General features: G+C 35.0%; 3 protein-coding genes across 4 annotated transcripts; 1 reads left to right on the top strand and 2 right to left on the bottom strand.

The window, feature by feature from the left end:
- The first annotated feature begins 1,935 nt into the window (after window positions 1–1,935).
- LOC111783829 lies at window positions 1,936–6,023 on the top strand. 2 transcript variants are annotated; one of them, XM_023664677.1, is made up of 9 exons: window positions 1,936–2,125; window positions 2,272–2,425; window positions 2,765–2,877; window positions 3,010–3,088; window positions 3,468–3,496; window positions 4,374–4,467; window positions 4,699–4,788; window positions 4,950–5,139; window positions 5,406–6,023. In XM_023664677.1, exons 2-9 carry the CDS (start codon window positions 2,279–2,281, stop codon window positions 5,816–5,818), a joined length of 1,155 nt encoding a protein of 384 aa, XP_023520445.1. In that variant the 5' UTR covers window positions 1,936–2,125; window positions 2,272–2,278; the 3' UTR covers window positions 5,819–6,023. The 2 variants fall into 2 exon arrangements, with proteins under 2 accessions (XP_023520445.1, XP_023520444.1); XM_023664676.1 differs by having other exon boundaries at window positions 2,245–2,425.
- On the bottom strand, window positions 5,976–7,495 carry LOC111783831 (protein LHCP TRANSLOCATION DEFECT). The gene is made up of 2 exons (XM_023664678.1): window positions 6,945–7,495; window positions 5,976–6,431 (listed from the first exon to the last, which is right to left on the bottom strand). The coding sequence occupies exons 1-2, from the start codon at window positions 7,194–7,196 to the stop codon at window positions 6,174–6,176; spliced, it is 510 nt and encodes a 169-aa protein (XP_023520446.1). The 5' UTR covers window positions 7,197–7,495; the 3' UTR covers window positions 5,976–6,173.
- A 7,219-nt stretch (window positions 7,496–14,714) lies between these two features.
- LOC111783840 lies at window positions 14,715–16,654 on the bottom strand. The gene is made up of 2 exons (XM_023664685.1): window positions 16,283–16,654; window positions 14,715–15,543 (listed from the first exon to the last, which is right to left on the bottom strand). Exon 2 carries the CDS (start codon window positions 15,489–15,491, stop codon window positions 14,715–14,717), a length of 777 nt encoding a protein of 258 aa, XP_023520453.1. The 5' UTR covers window positions 15,492–15,543; window positions 16,283–16,654.
- Between the last annotated feature and the right edge of the window lie 331 nt (window positions 16,655–16,985).

Genomic DNA, 16,985 nt, shown 5'->3' with positions numbered 1-16,985 from the left:
CGTAAAGGTCATACCTTGATAGGAACACCATCTTTTAGATGGTTCTTCTCCCTTCTTCTTTATCTGATGGTAGCCCAATTATTAATCAATTTTGGAGAACGTTGTTGCCTCCCGTAGCTAGTTGAACAAATCTTCTATACGAGGGAGGGGATGTTTTGTTCTTCGCTATCACTTTTTTAACTCTCGGTAATCAATGTGCAATTACATCAATTCATCCTTATTCTTTACAAATAAGACTTTGCATCCCAAGATGAAGTCTTTGTCTAATCGATCCTGTAACTATACTTTCAATTCCTTCATTTTTTTCCGTGCTTTCATGGTTGCAACGTAATCTATAGGTGACAAGATGACAACCGTACCTCAGATAACCTTTAAAAAAAATTAGTTATTTTAGTGTTGAAGTTACATTTATGTTCTAAAATGCTTATAAGAAATGGAGGAGGGAGGTGATCTATGAGATACAGATAAAATATTATTTCTAAAATGCTCATAAGAAATGGAGGAGGGAGGTGATCTATGAGATACACATAAAATATTATTTAAAAAAATTGGGCAATTACCGTTAGAGATGTACATGATCCGGGTTGGGTCAGGTTGGAGGATTTTTTTTAACCCAACCTAAAAGTTCAGGTTGGTTGGATTGCTAACCCAACCCAACCCGAAACTTTTCACAACCCAACCCAACCCTCTATTTTCGGGTTGGGTTGTCAATTTTTTTTTTTTTAAAGTTTTATTTATTCACCATTTATAATTATTCGCATACAATCCTAGATAAAATATATTAAAAGTTTAATAAAAAATGAGCAAAAATTGTAACATATTAACATCGTTCAATATCATCATAAAACTAAAGATAATTAAATACCGACATTTTTTGAGAATTGGTTAAAGTAACAAAAATACAAGGATAAATCATAAAATTAAATAAACAATAAAAATGATTAGTTTAAGAGTAAGACAAAAATAAAAAATATATAAAAATATTTTAATTGAAATATGCTTATATTACTTTAAATTATTAGAAAAATAAAAAAAAAATATAAATTGTGATATAATAACGGATAATAAATATATTATAATTTAGAATATATTTTAAAATTATATATATATAATTTATGAACATAACGTTGGTTTATTTTAAGGTATTTTTAATATATATATATATATATATAACTGAATAAAGAAATTAAAAAAAATATAAACAAAAACAAACAAATTAAAAATAGTATGAAATATTAAAATATTAAAATATATATATATATATATCTAAAAGAAATTAGATAAAGAAATTAAAAAAAATAAAACAAACAAATATTAAAAAATAAAAATATATATAAATTTTGATATAATAATGTTACCGATAAAAAATATATTATAATTTAGAATATGTTTTAAAATTATATATATATAATTTATTAACTGTATTAATATTATATGTTAGTTTATTTTAAAGTATTTTAAAAATAATATAAAATATTAAGATATTTAAAAAAAAGAAAAAAAATATATATATATATATAACTAAACACAGAAATTAAAAAAAGAATGAAATATTAAGATATTAATATAAAAAAATTAAACAAAATGTATTATATAAAAAAAAAATAAAAATAAAAACATATATTTGGCAGATGTCGAACTCGGGGCGAGTGTAATATATTCTATACATTTTTATTTAGATCGGGTCAACTTGAAGGTTTTGTCTATGAACCCAAAATCGAACCGATTCGTTTAGAAAAATGAACAAAATCCTATCCGAAATGCTAATCCAACCCAACCCAACCGTTATAGTTTGTTGGGTTGGTCCGAATTTTCGGGTTGCCTGATTCAATGTACACTCCTAATTACCGGTCTAAAAATAATCTGTTTTTTAAAAGGTTATTTATTTATTTATTTTATTTTATCAATTACCAGTAGGAAAAATAATCCCAAAATATAAAAGTGGGGTGAGGGCTCAACCCTCCGCCTCCGTCGAGTGGTCGCCGCCAGTCAAACTCGTTTTTTCTCAGAGTCGGTCCGTGAAGAAACACCGTCGTTAGGCTACGTTTATTTCACTGGCGCACCATACCTAAGCCACCTCTTCTCTCCCTCGCGGTCTTGTCTCGTCTTCCTTCTCTCCACCTAGGTTAGTATTTATACTCCGCTTCCTTGTCTTCATCATTGTTCTAATAATTCTTCGGTTTGAATCGACGTTCGATTTCTGGTGAAGCTTTATCGATTGGGCTTCATGTTTTTAATTCTTAGGTTTTGGTTGTAATTTCAAAATTCTAGAGGTTCCATGGCCTCTTCTGTAGCTGAAAACCGTCAGGAGAAGTTGGCATCCATGCTTGACCAGCTCTATTTAGAATGTGGCATTCTACATAAAATGATTTATAAGAACAAGAACCAGCATCGCCGGAGTTCCTATTTTCGATATCTTTTACAGGTTTTCATCCCCCTCCCTCTTAAGAAAATTGTGGTTGATTGATTAGTAACTGAGAAAAGAAAACTGAAGTGCAAGAAAAGAAGTGCATGACTTGTAGGAGGAGAATACTGCTTTTATACGTATATGTTAGTCTGTGTAAATATATGTTCATACAAGCAATAGGTGGGAAACATTTTAATATTGATGACACCAGTTGAAAGGAAACATTATGATACACAAAACCAAGAGTCATAGGAAGTATGTAGTTAAGTTGGTGAAATCATTCATTAAGTGTTAGATGAACAATTTGAGATTTTTGTCATACATTGTAACTTTCCTTGCGTCTATAAAAAATGTTAGGTAAGGAGAGATTTAAGACTTCTACAAGCTGCCAAGTTAGAGGAGTTGGTAAATTCCTGCTTTCAAGTTATCGATGGAAAGAAACCTAAGCAAAAGATTCATTTTTTAGAAAGGTATGTGATTTTGAGTTCCTTCTCCTCATGAAGTTTTTTTCTATTTAGCATATAGTAAAGAGATGATTAGATTATAAATGTATGTATTCGTTTTCCTTTGATCTTCTGTTTTGACTTTCTATTTTGTTACAGTTTGAAAAGGAGGAAATGTGAAGTTGGGAAATATAATTTCATGGAACAGCTTCTGGGGGCTGCACGCCTACTATCAGAGGTGATTTTTCTATTGAATTTGTCTTCTTTGCATGACTAATTGGGAGTCTTTATATAGAATGTTCATTCTCTTTCTATATGTTTATGCTTATGATTGAAAAAGANACACAAAAAAAAAAAAAAAAAAAGGAGATTATGATATAGTATATTTATCTAAATCTATTTTGCTTGATGTAAGCTGTTCCATGTTCACTAAAAAATATTTTCAAGTAGTTGGGCTTTGTTTTGAATGAGAGGTCAATCAAGGGTTATTTTTGCTATTGACCTCAAGGGGCAATGATTCTACTGTTACGGAAATTATAAAATGATGTTCACTTTACATCGTAGATTTACCCCTTTGGACATTGTATTGAAGGGATCTTTTTCCAAACCTTTTGCAGATGGTGGAGCCAATTTTTAAGGCAGCAACGTATCCTTTTTATCTATTGGTCTAATGCATTAGAGATAAGTTGGTGTTGCTTGCTGCTTTCTGTTTGCTCAAATTCATTTTAGTATCCATGAGAATCTTTATAGTGGTGTAAGTTGCATTTCTTCAATGGCTATTCAATTAGTCTTCCTGTATGTCCAACAGTGGAAGTGGAAAACATGCCCTGTATTGCACAGCGTTTAGTATGAAAGCTGGCTGGCTTATTTACTTGGTTAACTTGTTCATTTGACTACTTGACAGGCATATACGATATGTAACTTCATGTTTTCCTTTATATAAAACGTGAAGCTGTTAGATCGTATTACATTACATCAATTATGTACAGCAACTCACCTCAGCATCTGTCAGTGTTAGATATTTGTATGTAAGAAGGTTTTTGACAATATTGACATTTTTCGACCTATTGGATTCTTGCTCCTGCCTTCTTTTATTTTCTATATCTTGGTTGTGTTTTGGGCATTCTTGAGATTCAGCACAGTCATTCTTTTTCGTTTTTGCCCACTTCATAAGTTTGCTAGTTAATGCACCTTCACAAAAGTGAGAAGTTCAATAGTGAGAACGTTTCCCACTTAGATGGTAGCTATGTAAAATAAGTGCTTTGTTTTCTATCTCTGCCTTGGAAACATTTACATCATCGCCTTGAATTTGGTGCTGTTAAAATCTTGTCTGGCACATTATATGGTTGTATATAACACCAATGGTTTTTTTATTCACAGTTGTTGAATGCTTAATACTTTTCGGCATTTGTGACAATTATCTTGAAATGATGTCTTCTTACCTGGAGCTAATTTGTTTGTTAGACGATGGAAACTAATTTGAAGAAATTCATTGTGCAAATATCATCCTTGACTATTATCAGTGAGATATCTATCTTGCTTGCTCGAACATTTTTCACAGGGTTTTGCTTTATAATTTTGGCATTACTGGCACGTATTCGGGTGTTGGTTCAACAAGTAAGTTCCATTTTTATTGATAAATATTTAAGAAAAGCAGGAATCATTTGACATTTCAAGGTTAGGATTTTCAGAAACTTTCAAAGGATTGCATGACAATTGACAGTACATTGTCATTTTTCTGAAATGGAAATTGTGGCAACATAATTACCATCGCTAACTTTGATTATTTTATGTTTATGATGAATTTGCATTTCCGTTAACCATCTGTTTCTTTATTGTTTTATACAGATATTACTCGATGTTGTTTCAATATTCAACATGGTTGCGTCTATCTCCAAAAAAAAGCATGTAGTTACAATAAACCAGGAAGGAATTCAGGTATATGGGCTCCACTCTTCCATTCTTTTCCAAATTGCAAAGCCTGCTTCTGTATAATCAAGGGATTCTTAAGCTATTCCACTAGGGTTCTCATATCATCTGCCTTTCTAATTATCTTCACAAAATAGAAGTTTTTAAATTCTTTTCCAATATATTTACAGGTCTTTAGAGAGTTTTACCCTACAAATGATGAATTTGTCCTCTTAGAGTGTGTTTGGAAAGAAGACAAATTTATATTGCAAGAAAACAAACAAGAAGTTGCGACTAACAATCAGGAAGAACATATTGGGCCAAATGTTTCTTCAGCCGCATCAACTGTGCGGTATCAGAGCCTTAAATCTTTTCTTGGAGGTAAGGTTTTTAATGGTATTATACTCGTGACTCCCTTCACATATTCACCTTTCTTAAGTATCCAATATATCTCTTTGTCAATTGCACTTCAGCAGTAATACATTATGCTTCTTTGTAGAGCTAACTAACTTTGCAATTGCAACGTCTAGTAACTGCCATTTTTCTGTCTTATAATTCTTCATATGCAGTCTTGATTTTTATTTTCATCTTATCGCCAAAAACAAAATAAACTCTAGTGTACTTGTATTACTTCTTTTTGGGTGTAGATGATGAACCTGCTACCAAGCAGGCAGAGGCAAATCAAAGTAATGACGAAGCTCTTGATCTAATGAAAATGAGTAAGAATGATTTGCTAGCAAGCCCTTCCAAAAGAGTTAACGATATTTCTGTCAAAGATATTACAGAGACAAAAGACAGTTCAATCAGTCCTGCAGCGACCTCGAGCCAGACATTCGTGCCTCGAGAAGGTAGTTCTCTTGTAAATTCAAGCCCCTCGTTGGTTGGTGCAAAAAAACTGCATTCGAAGAGGCCAGCATTTGTTTCAATTAAGCCTCCCAACCCGATTACAACTAGTGCAGTGGGAATTCAATTCAATGAAACCAAAGCTGATAGTGTGGAGAAGGAGGATCCATTTTTCGCTTTGCTCACCGGTGGGAAACGCAAAAGCAGTCTATTTTAGCAGTAGAGAGAATTCTGGTAAGTAGTCTTATTTTTTTTTATTAGAAAGTGCATAAATGCATTGTTTATGAAATATCATCCAATAGTATTTATTCATAAATTTTGAGAGCAGTGCTGTACAATCATGTATGATTATAGATAGATAGATAGCTAAAATCAAGTTTAATCCCTGGAGTTTAGGCTTAATTGATAATGTTCTTGTTTTCTGAACTTGTCTATGATGTTTATCAACATTCTCAGAGAAAATGAAAGCCAAATTACTAGTCATTCAAAATACTCCAAAAACAAGGCAGTGAAATACAAAGCTTAAACCTCTTTCTAAGCCTATCCCAAAACAGAGCCACTTACCAACCAAATCATAGCTTCTCAACAGAAAAATTAAGAATAAAATCCTTGATTTCTTGATTAGGTGCCCTATCAATGGCTGTTCGGCCATCTACATCTTTAACATCATACTTAGCCCCAGCTTTCAATAGCTCCTCAAGCTTTGGTTTGTCCCCTTCTGAGGCAGCCAGCATCAGCAAAATGTCCACTGGGTGAATGTCTTGGCTCAAAAGAGCCTCCATTTTGTCATACGTACCCTCCACAGCGAGCATTCCCATGTAGTTAAAATACTGCACAACCAAAATGATCACTCGTCAATTCTTCTTCTTCTTCCTTTAAAAACTTGTTTCTAGGAATGATGTTAAGGTCCGTTAAGAGCTTTTGGTCTCTAACTTGATAAACGGCAATCCTGTTGGATTTGGTCGACGTTCTTTGGCCGGCTCTAGAGGTTAAATATCTTTACTTCGCTAAGTTAGCTTTGTTGGTGAAATTTTACCAAGATTCTAGAAGGACCTTTAACCTTCCAAATTTAATACCAAGATAAGATAAGACATAGCTATCCTATAAGCCAGTTGAGTTGAGCTATCATGAATGATTGGATTAAGAACATCAAAACTAGACTTCTGTATATAATTTGGAATAGCAACATGCTGGGTTATTATATATTCATCTAATTGGAAAGCTTGATACAATGGTTTTTCTGAAGAACACCGGAAGAACACCTGCTCTTCAACAATCACAGTTCCCAAAGACAAGAAACAGAAATCCACAGAACAAGAAGAAAGAAGATATTGTAAAAGAACCTGCTCAACATCGTCTCTGATGAAGTCGTCTCGGGACTGGCTGCCATAAATGCCTGCACCTTCGGCATTTTGCCTAAGGTTGAACCAGCAGGTTGCTCTAGAGCCGTTGGAGGGTCCAATGGCGATGGGTGAGACCCATCGGAAGTTGGATTGAAGACCGAGAAACTGGGAACCCAATTTGAGTGGGGGGCGAGAATTGAAGGATGTTGGGGAGAGATTTATGGAGGTAGAAGTACAGGAGACGGAAGCCATGGCTGAGCTTTTGCAAGTTTTGTAAGAGGAAGATGAGGTTTTGCTCGCGCAGTGTGTTGCAGATTCTATCCATCCACTCGGAATCCAGTGGGCCAATAATGGGTATGTAGGGAAGAGATCTTGGACGTTGGATGGGTTTTGACAGAGATGAAATCTTGAATGATACAGTGATGGGGTGGTGAATGGCGATGAACTGATGATGAGATAGATGGGCTTTGATGGCCCATCCCCAACAACTAACAATCTATAAATGTGGGTTAGGGAAATGGGTTTGGATTTGGAGGGAGCGAGTTCAAAACCCAAACTCTCCATTTTCTTTAATCATAATTATGTTGGATTTTTTCTTCACTAACTACTTTAATTTATGAACCTTCCAAAATTTTAAGAAACTATTTTTTCACGTATAACAAGACATGTTGAGCGGCTTGTTCCTCTTAATCCTTTATAGGCTTTGAAATATACAAATATTGTCTACATTCGTGAGTATATAATGCTTAAATTGGTGTGAAGATATTGTGAACTAGTGGTCTATATCATCGTTATTGAGGTGGAACGACCAACATCACCCTACTTATAAGTGATAGAAGGCGTGCCTATAACGTTTGAAGTACAATTGGTAGCAATTGTTCCTCTAGTTGGAAGTTAAATTATACATCATATTACCCCATCTACTTGATAACAAATTTTCATTAACATACACTACTGTCATACTTAATTAAATGTACACTTTTGACCAAAATGTTAGGATCGATACCAATTGTTAGCTCTGATACCGATACCAATTGTTAGGATCACTCAACAACGCACACACGATCAAGATGGACACAAAGAACAGGAGAGAGAAAATACAAGGAGGAATATTGGCTAAAGGTTTTATTAAACACAAAGAACAGGGGAGAGAAAATACAACGAGATACAAGGAGGAATATTGGCTAAAGGTTTTATTAAACACAAAGAACAGGGGAGAGAAAATACAACGAGGAATATTGGCTAAAGGTTTTATTAAACACAAAGAACAGGAGAGAGAAAATACAACGGGGGAGAGAAAATACAAGGAGGAATATTGGCTAAAGGTTTTATTAAACACAAAGAACAGGAGAAAATACAACAGGGGAGAGAAAATACAAGGAGGAATCTAAAGGTTTTATTAAACACAAAGAACAGGAGAGAGAAAAATACAACAGGGTAGAGAAAATACAAGGAGGAATATTGGCTAGAGGTTTTATTAAACACAAAGAACAGGAGGAGAGAGAAAATACAACAGGAGAGAGAAGAGACAATACAACAGGAGAGAGAAAATACAATACAACAGGAGAGAGAAAATACAATACAACAGGAGAGAGAAAATACAATACAACAGGAGAGAGAAAATACAATACAACAGGAGAGAGAAAATACAATACAACAGGAGAGAGAAAATACAATACAACAGGAGAGAGAAAATACAATACAACAGGAGAGAGAAAATACAATACAACAGGAGAGAGAAAATACAATACAACAGGAGAGAGAAAATACAATACAACAGGAGAGAGAAAATACAATACAACAGGAGAGAGAAAATACAATACAACAGGAGAGAGAAAATACAATACAACAGGAGAGAGAAAATACAATACAACAGGAGAGAGAAAATACAATACAACAGGAGAGAGAAAATACAATACAACAGGAGAGAGAAAATACAATACAACAGGAGAGAGAAGAGAAAATACAATACAACAGGAGAGAGAAGAGAAAATACAATACAACAGGAGAGAGAAGAGAAAATACAACCGGAGAGAGAAAATACAATACAACAGGAGAGAAGAGAAAATACAATACAACAGGAGAGAAGAGAAAATACAACAGGAGAGAGAAAATACAATACAACAGGAGAGAAGAGAAAATACAACAGGAGAGAGAAAATACAATACAACAGGAGAGAGAAAATACAAGGAGGAATATTATTATTGATGACTTTACAACAAAATACAGTGAAGAGAGAGAAAATTTATTATTGAGAATTTATTTCAGGAATATTGGCTAAAGGTTTTATTATTGATGACTTCAAGTATGTACAACAAAATACAGTGAAGAGAGAAAATTTATTATTGATGACTTCAGGTATGTACAACAAAATACAGGAGGAATATTGGCTAAAGGTTTTATTATTGATGACTTTTCGGTATGTACAACAAAATACAGAGAAGAGAGAGAAAATTTATTATTGATGACTTCAGGTATGTACAACATAATACATAGAAGAGAGAGAAAAGAAAATACAAGCAGTAATATTGGCTAAAGGTTTTATTAGAGAAAATAGAGGAAGAAAGAAGGAATATTGGCTAAAGGTTTTATTAGAGAAAATACAGGAGGAAAAAAGGAATATTGGTTAAAGGTTTTATTAGAGAAAATACCGGAGGAATATTAGTTAAAAGTTTTATTATTGATGAGAGAAAATAGAAGGAGGAATATTGGCTAAAGGTTTTATTAGGGAAAATACAAGAGGAATATTGACTAAAGGTTTTATTATTGATGACTTCAGGTATGCACAACAACAAAATACAGAGAATGAAGAGAAGTACATTCTGAGCACTGCGTGAGGGTATATAATCTAACAAATATATCTCTATCAAATCTTTACCAATTCTCTACATATAGATCTCTATCATATATTTACAAAATATCTTCCAAATATATCTTTATCCGATCTAGGCATCAGGCTCCCTATCCCAACAATCTCCCACTTGGAGACTGATCCAGTCAACCGCAACAATCTCCCAATTAGAGACGGGTCCAGTCAACCCCAACAATCTCCTACTTGGAGACGGATCCAATCAACCCCAACAATCTCCCACTTGGAGACTAATCCAGTCAACCAAGAATTTCATTCTCAATCTGTACCATACCAATTGAGGCTTTGCACAACCTCAATGTTCCAACATCAACACAAAATGTTTGCTGGATTCCTTGCACCCTCTATCTTCTCCAAACACATCACCATCTTCAACTAACCTCCGAGTGAAATGGTATCGCCTTCTATGTTTTGAATGATAGACCGGGTTCCTCGCCAACTACATGACACTCTAACTATCTACCTAAAGAGTCTTCTCGTGTTGCTTCTTGCCTAATTCTTCTAGATAGTCTGTCATCCATATCATCTCCTTTCCAGCTTCAGCTAATGCCAAGTACTCAGCCTCAACAACGTATTTCTGAAGTCTAGACATCCCATCATCCATGGCTTGCTCCCATTTAGTTGTATCCTCCAACTGTAGGACCTCATCAAGGGGCTTTCGTTCCCTTCATCAGTCACCAACCGATAGTGTAAAGAAGGTACATGCCTATTTGGTAATCTGATGGCTCTGGATGATCTTTTCAACACCAGTTCAGGTGTCACTTGCTCCATTGCTGATTCCTCTGCAGTAGTCTTAAGAGTTTCATGAGTATCTGCTACAACATCACTAGGTGAGTTTTCTTGCAACTCAAGCTCAACTCCCACTTGCTTCGTGGTCTTGGAACTATGCTCCACATCTGGTTCCTCAGCAGTAGTCTCAGGAGTTTCATGAGTATCTGCTACAACATCACTAGGTGAGTTTTCCTGCAACTCAAGCTCAACTTCCACTTGTTTCGTCGAACCTTGCTCCACATATGGTTCCATTTCCAACCGCACTTTCTTCAATTCTCTGGCGGTCCTTGTGAAGCTAACTCGTTTATGCTTGCTCATAACGTAGTTCTCACAACGACCCACATCAACAGATTTCAGACCTTCTAAAACTCCTTTCGCGGCCAGCGTCTTCATTCCTTTTACGCTTATATGTCCAAGTCTATTGTGCCATAGACTTGAATTTGAAGCACTCTCAGCAATATCAACTACCCTGCAGTGGTGTATAAGTGTAACGACAAAAAAAAAAAAAAGAAGAATAATAATAATAATAATAATTAAATAATTAAAATAATATTTTTCCCTAAACTACTCTCCACTCACCCCTTCCTCTCCCAAGTATATCTCCTCTATTTAGATCTCTTTTANGTGTTGCTTCTTGCCTAATTCTTCTAGATAGTCTGTCATCCATATCATCTCCTTTCCAGCTTCAGCTAATGCCAAGTACTCAGCCTCAACAACGTATTTCTGAAGTCTAGACATCCCATCATCCATGGCTTGCTCCCATTTAGTTGTATCCTCCAACTGTAGGACCTCATCAAGGGGCTTTCGTTCCCTTCATCAGTCACCAACCGATAGTGTAAAGAAGGTACATGCCTATTTGGTAATCTGATGGCTCTGGATGATCTTTTCAACACCAGTTCAGGTGTCACTTGCTCCATTGCTGATTCCTCTGCAGTAGTCTTAAGAGTTTCATGAGTATCTGCTACAACATCACTAGGTGAGTTTTCTTGCAACTCAAGCTCAACTCCCACTTGCTTCGTGGTCTTGGAACTATGCTCCACATCTGGTTCCTCAGCAGTAGTCTCAGGAGTTTCATGAGTATCTGCTACAACATCACTAGGTGAGTTTTCCTGCAACTCAAGCTCAACTTCCACTTGTTTCGTCGAACCTTGCTCCACATATGGTTCCATTTCCAACCGCACTTTCTTCAATTCTCTGGCGGTCCTTGTGAAGCTAACTCGTTTATGCTTGCTCATAACGTAGTTCTCACAACGACCCACATCAACAGATTTCAGACCTTCTAAAACTCCTTTCGCGGCCAGCGTCTTCATTCCTTTTACGCTTATATGTCCAAGTCTATTGTGCCATAGACTTGAATTTGAAGCACTCTCAGCAATATCAACTACCCTGCAGTGGTGTATAAGTGTAACGACAAAAAAAAAAAAAAGAAGAATAATAATAATAATAATAATTAAATAATTAAAATAATATTTTTCCCTAAACTACTCTCCACTCACCCCTTCCTCTCCCAAGTATATCTCCTCTATTTAGATCTCTTTTACCTGCCCATCTATTTAGATTTTCGTTATCAGGTTATAGAAAATTAACTATAACCGAGGCTAATATCTGTCAATAGAATAAAATATATATATATATATATATATACAGAACAGAGAGAAAAAAAGGGAAGATAAGTAGTAAATACAGAACAAAAAAGGGAAGATAAGTAGTAAATACAGAATAGAGAGGAAAGAAAAGATTCGGTTTAAAAAAATTAACAAGTAAATAAGAAAGGAAAGATACAGAACAGAGAGGAGAGAAAAGATTCGGTTTAAAAAAATTAACAAGTAAATAAGAAAGGAAAGATTTGGGGAGGAGAATTTATATGTGATATCTGTGAATTTGAATGATAACCGAATTAAAAGAAAGAAAAAAAAAAGGGAAAACCAGAGAGGAAAGATTTGAAAAAAAGAATTAATTAGAATACAGGAAAATATACCGAGGAAGAGAGGCCAGAATATTGTTAACAAAATCAGAAAGAAAAGACAAAAATATATATATATATATAGATAGGAGGCCAAAATATTGTAAACAAAATCAAAAGGAAAGAGAGACCAGAAGAAATGTAGAGAAAAGAAAAAAAAAATAAAGAGATAAAATAAAAGAAAAGAAAGAAGAGAAGAAATGGAGAGAAAAGAAAAGCAAAAAAATAAATAAATAGGGCAGGACATAATAGAGAGTACAGAAAACACATACAGAAGAAAAAAAAATAATAAAGAGAGCCGAACAGAAATAAAGAAAAAACACGTAGAAGCCAAAATACAAAATCAAAAGAAAAAAAAAATACAGAAGAAAAGAAAAACAAAAGGGAAGAGTTGGGAGTAAGAATCGATGGGATTAATCAATAATATGATTAATAAGAATGAGTATAGGAAGAATATCAAAAGACAAGAAAGTAGTCACTCGAAATAAAAAAATAAAAATGAAATCTTAATATAAATAGAATATATATATATATATATATATATATATATATGTATAATATGTATATTATAACGTTTCAAGACTTTATCCATGTAAAGTCTTTAATGCTCGCATGAAGTTTAGCACATGAACCATTGTAAAAGTTAGAATTGAACATGAAATTGATGCCATGGATTCATATAGGGNTCGCTACAGATTAGTTTGACCAGAGGGTCCAGGGGGTGTGCGAGCGCCCTGGGGATTCACACTCGCACGTGTGAGTCATGTGTAGGGAAGTACTACACATCCAATTTGTCCGAGACTGGAGGCCACCCCTAAGATGATTAGAGATAGGTCCCTAAATCATGATTGCATGTGTTTGCATTTGCATGACCCCTATAGTGGGGCCACTTACTGAGTATTCTTTGAAATACTCAGGCCGTGTGCCACATCATTTTTCAGGTAAAGGGCCAGGCGCACTTGTACGGAGGATGGCGGCATCGTGAGCAGAGACTGTGGCACGTGCATAGGATAGATTCATATTTAAATTCTTAGTTTTAAATTAGAATAGGTTGTTTTGCATTCCATTGTTTTAAATTACTTTGTGTGTTTTTATTTTCTCTAAATTTTAGTATTTTATATTTAAACACGTAAGACCATGGCGGTGTTTCTAGAGAAGAAGTTGTTTTAAACGTTTTTGAAGTTTACACTATAAATGATGTTCATGTAAGAGTTATATTTCCACTTTATAAATGAGCATGAGACGTTAGTGACGACTCTAGATATGTAGAAATTTAGGGTTGTTACAATAAGGTTCCAGATTTTGAGTCACGTGCTACCACCGTAGCACCCTTCATAATCTTCCACGACCTCTTCCCTAACTTTGTTGCATAACCTGTGCTGTCCAACTGACCAATAGAGATCAGGTTCTTTTTTAGACCAGAAATATATCTGACATTCTTTAATGTCCACTAATTTCCTGTTGGAGTTTTTATGCAGACATCTCCTTTTCCTTTTAATCTCCAAATCTTTGTTGTCGGCAAGATACACCTTCTCGAAATTTTCAGACTTGAAATTTCGGAACAACTTTTTATTTGGAGAAGAATGAAAATATGCACCTGAATCCAAAATCCAGGATTCAATCGAACTGTCCACGTTGAGGACTAGAGCATCCCTAATGTCTTCGGTTGAATTTATAGAATCATCATCATCTCCAGATTTGTGATTCTGCTTCTTCTTCAGTTTTGTACAATCTGTCCGAAAGTGTCCTTTTTCTCCACAACTCCAACATTTTACATTTGGCTTGTTTGAAAATTTTTCTTGGTTCCTTGATTTTGATCGCTCATGTTTGTTTGAGCTCTTTGATTTACTTCTTTCCTTCGGTCAACACTGAGAGCATTGCCTGACGAATCTCCAATTTCTTGTTTGCGAATACTTTTGCTGAGAAATACATATCGAATTTCATCAAATTTCAGTTAATCAGATCCTCGAGAACTGCTGATTGCGGCAACAACAGTGTCCCATGACTCGGGTAAAGATGACATCAAATCAACGCTTTAATTTCATTATCGAAATTAATTTCCACCGAACTCAGTTGACTTACGGTCATATTGAATTCATTTATATGATTAGCAATAGATCCACCTTCAGACATCTGTAGATTGAACAATCTCCGCATCAAATACACCTTATTCATATACACCATCAACAACAAGAATGCTTTCATATACACCATTAAGCCTCTCCTTTATTGAAACAACTTCCTTTGCTGCAGATACACCATCAACAACAAGAACGCTTTCATATACACCATTAAGCCTCTCCTTTATATCTGGCTTATGAGCAGTTGCAAGTACTTCCATCATCTTGGTGCCACTTCCATTGACGATCACTTTAGAAAATTCTTCCACAGCTACACCCTTACTTATTCCATTAGCAGCTTCAGTAAATTGCGAAGTTTTTAGTACACTATTCACCTTTCCCAAAGAGATATTTCTATTTCTGCCATTAGGTGAAACATTTGGTACGTGACGCATAATTGACCCCTTTCCATTTTGAGAAACAGAATACTTTTTGTTACTTTGCATAGGAACAACCTGACTATGCAAAACATTATTTGCAGGCTTGCTCATGGGCCATTCCCCAGAATAAGAATTAGTGTCTCCATTGCCATTCCCCAAATTTGACTGAACCTTAGAATATGGAGGGGAAAGACTGTTGTAACAATGCAAAGTCCCATAGTCAATGAGATTTTCTTTTTTTCTTAGCTTTTCTTCGTCATTCTTCGTCAGGATCTCAGTTTCTGAAAACCTAAAGAGCTTCTCTTGTTTCAGCTGCCTAGTACTCTTAGACCAATCATTTACATCAGACAGAAACGCCCTCTCCTTGTCATGTTGTCTAGTTTCAAAAAATGAATTGGTGCACAAAAAAGAACTTTGTCGACACTGCAAGGAAGCATGAAACATATTCACATTTGGAGAAGCGTTGCCAAAATTCTTCAGAGGTCAAAATTCAGCCCTGCAAATCAATATTTTCAGAAATATTAAGGTCGAAGTTCTTCACAACCATACTCTCACTATAATTAATCGATAAACTGCACAATGTAAGACACATAAACAATTAAAACAACAAAATGGATGACCCAAGAAAGGTGTCAGTATCACTTCTGCTAAATTTGAGTTCGATTACCTAAGACTCAATCACTCTCATATGGAAAGGTAAACGTCCTCCCCATAGATGAAACCAAATAATATGACACAATTTTATGGACTAGATAACGATATAGGAGAAAAGAGCTAAAGTGCCTAGAAAGATAACCGATATACTTCTTCATGACTGAATTTAAAAGCCTCAAAAATCATACTAAAGAACCATTGCCATAAAGCTTCAAATCATATTCAAAGAACGACATTCTACCAACAAGAAACAGAGTGAACGGAATAGGAGGTTAACAACGAGTTCATTTTTTCAGATATCATCATGATGATAACTAAAAATTCCTAGAAATCACACCCACCAAACATGTCCTTCCCCATATCACAAGTTCCCTATCACATGCAGGGGGAGGAAACTCACTTCGCAGTTTCAGTCAAGAAAACTTCTAACAAATGTCTGGAACGAACAACAAGCACATAAACACACACAAAAATGCAGCTAATTCCCCATACAGAGGACAAAATGTTCTCCACGCCCCGATTAACAACAAAAAGATAACACAAAAGCCTCCCGTAAAGAACAAACCCAAGAGAAAAGTGACCTGTAGAGCCTCTTGGAGGAGGCGCAAATGGAAATAGAAGAATTAGAAACATAGTTAGATCGCCATAGAAAGAAATAGGAGGGCCATTGAGAAATCAACGAAGAGGCTTGGGAAGTGGAGGCCCCCAAAGTGATCATCGCTGCAACTCTGCCCAGCTTGCCCCCGGAGTGGCTTATAGAAGGAGTCGTTTTGAGAAGTTTTGGGCTAAACCAAAGTTCAGAGGGGTTTATAGTGACTGGTAGCTTCAGGGCTGTGGGTCTGAGCACGGCCATGGCGGAGGGGCGGAGGGGCGGAGGGGCGAAGGTTAAACCCTGGGGGAGTGGGAGTGACGACTGATGAGAGTACCCCAAAACCAACGTACAATTTTCTGATTTAATTTTGGCGGCCCCAACAGAAATTATAATTAAAATTATTTATCATTTTAAAATGAATTTTAAATTTGGTGTGACTCATTTTCTTTAAATTAATAAAAATACATTTAAATTTAATTTAATTAAATAATATTCTTACACTTTCAAAAATGTCTCAAAAATATCAACTTTTAATATTACCGTTAATATATGAACGAAAACTGTCTACCTCATAAATTATCTACTTTTAAAAGTCTGTGTATTTTTTTAAATGTAGTACCAAGAGTATGAGTATTTTTTAAGTTTTTTTTTAGAAGTTTAAAGACGTTTTGAAGTTTTTAAAAAAGTTGATG

This window comes from Cucurbita pepo, unplaced genomic scaffold (assembly GCF_002806865.2).
Source record: "Cucurbita pepo subsp. pepo cultivar mu-cu-16 unplaced genomic scaffold, ASM280686v2 Cp4.1_scaffold000102, whole genome shotgun sequence".
Lineage (NCBI taxonomy): Eukaryota > Viridiplantae > Streptophyta > Magnoliopsida > Cucurbitales > Cucurbitaceae > Cucurbita > Cucurbita pepo.
Note: the sequence above shows the minus strand (reverse complement) of the source record. Positions and strands in the feature narration are given on the sequence as shown.

Coding starts and splice junctions, on each gene's coding strand:
- LOC111783829 (XM_023664677.1), top strand. CDS start 2,279: ATGGCCTCTTCTGTAGCTGAAAACCGTCAGGAGAAGTTGGCATCCATG. Junction 2,426..2,764: donor ATTTTCGATATCTTTTACAG/GTTTTCATCCCC, acceptor AAAAAATGTTAG/GTAAGGAGAGATTTAAGACT. Junction 3,497..4,373: donor CCAATTTTTAAGGCAGCAAC/GTATCCTTTTTA, acceptor GACTATTATCAG/TGAGATATCTATCTTGCTTG.
- LOC111783840 (XM_023664685.1), bottom strand. CDS start 15,491: ATGTTTCATGCTTCCTTGCAGTGTCGACAAAGTTCTTTTTTGTGCACC.
- LOC111783831 (XM_023664678.1), bottom strand. CDS start 7,196: ATGGCTTCCGTCTCCTGTACTTCTACCTCCATAAATCTCTCCCCAACA. Junction 6,432..6,944: donor TCAGAGACGATGTTGAGCAG/GTTCTTTTACAA, acceptor TTGGTTGTGCAG/TATTTTAACTACATGGGAAT.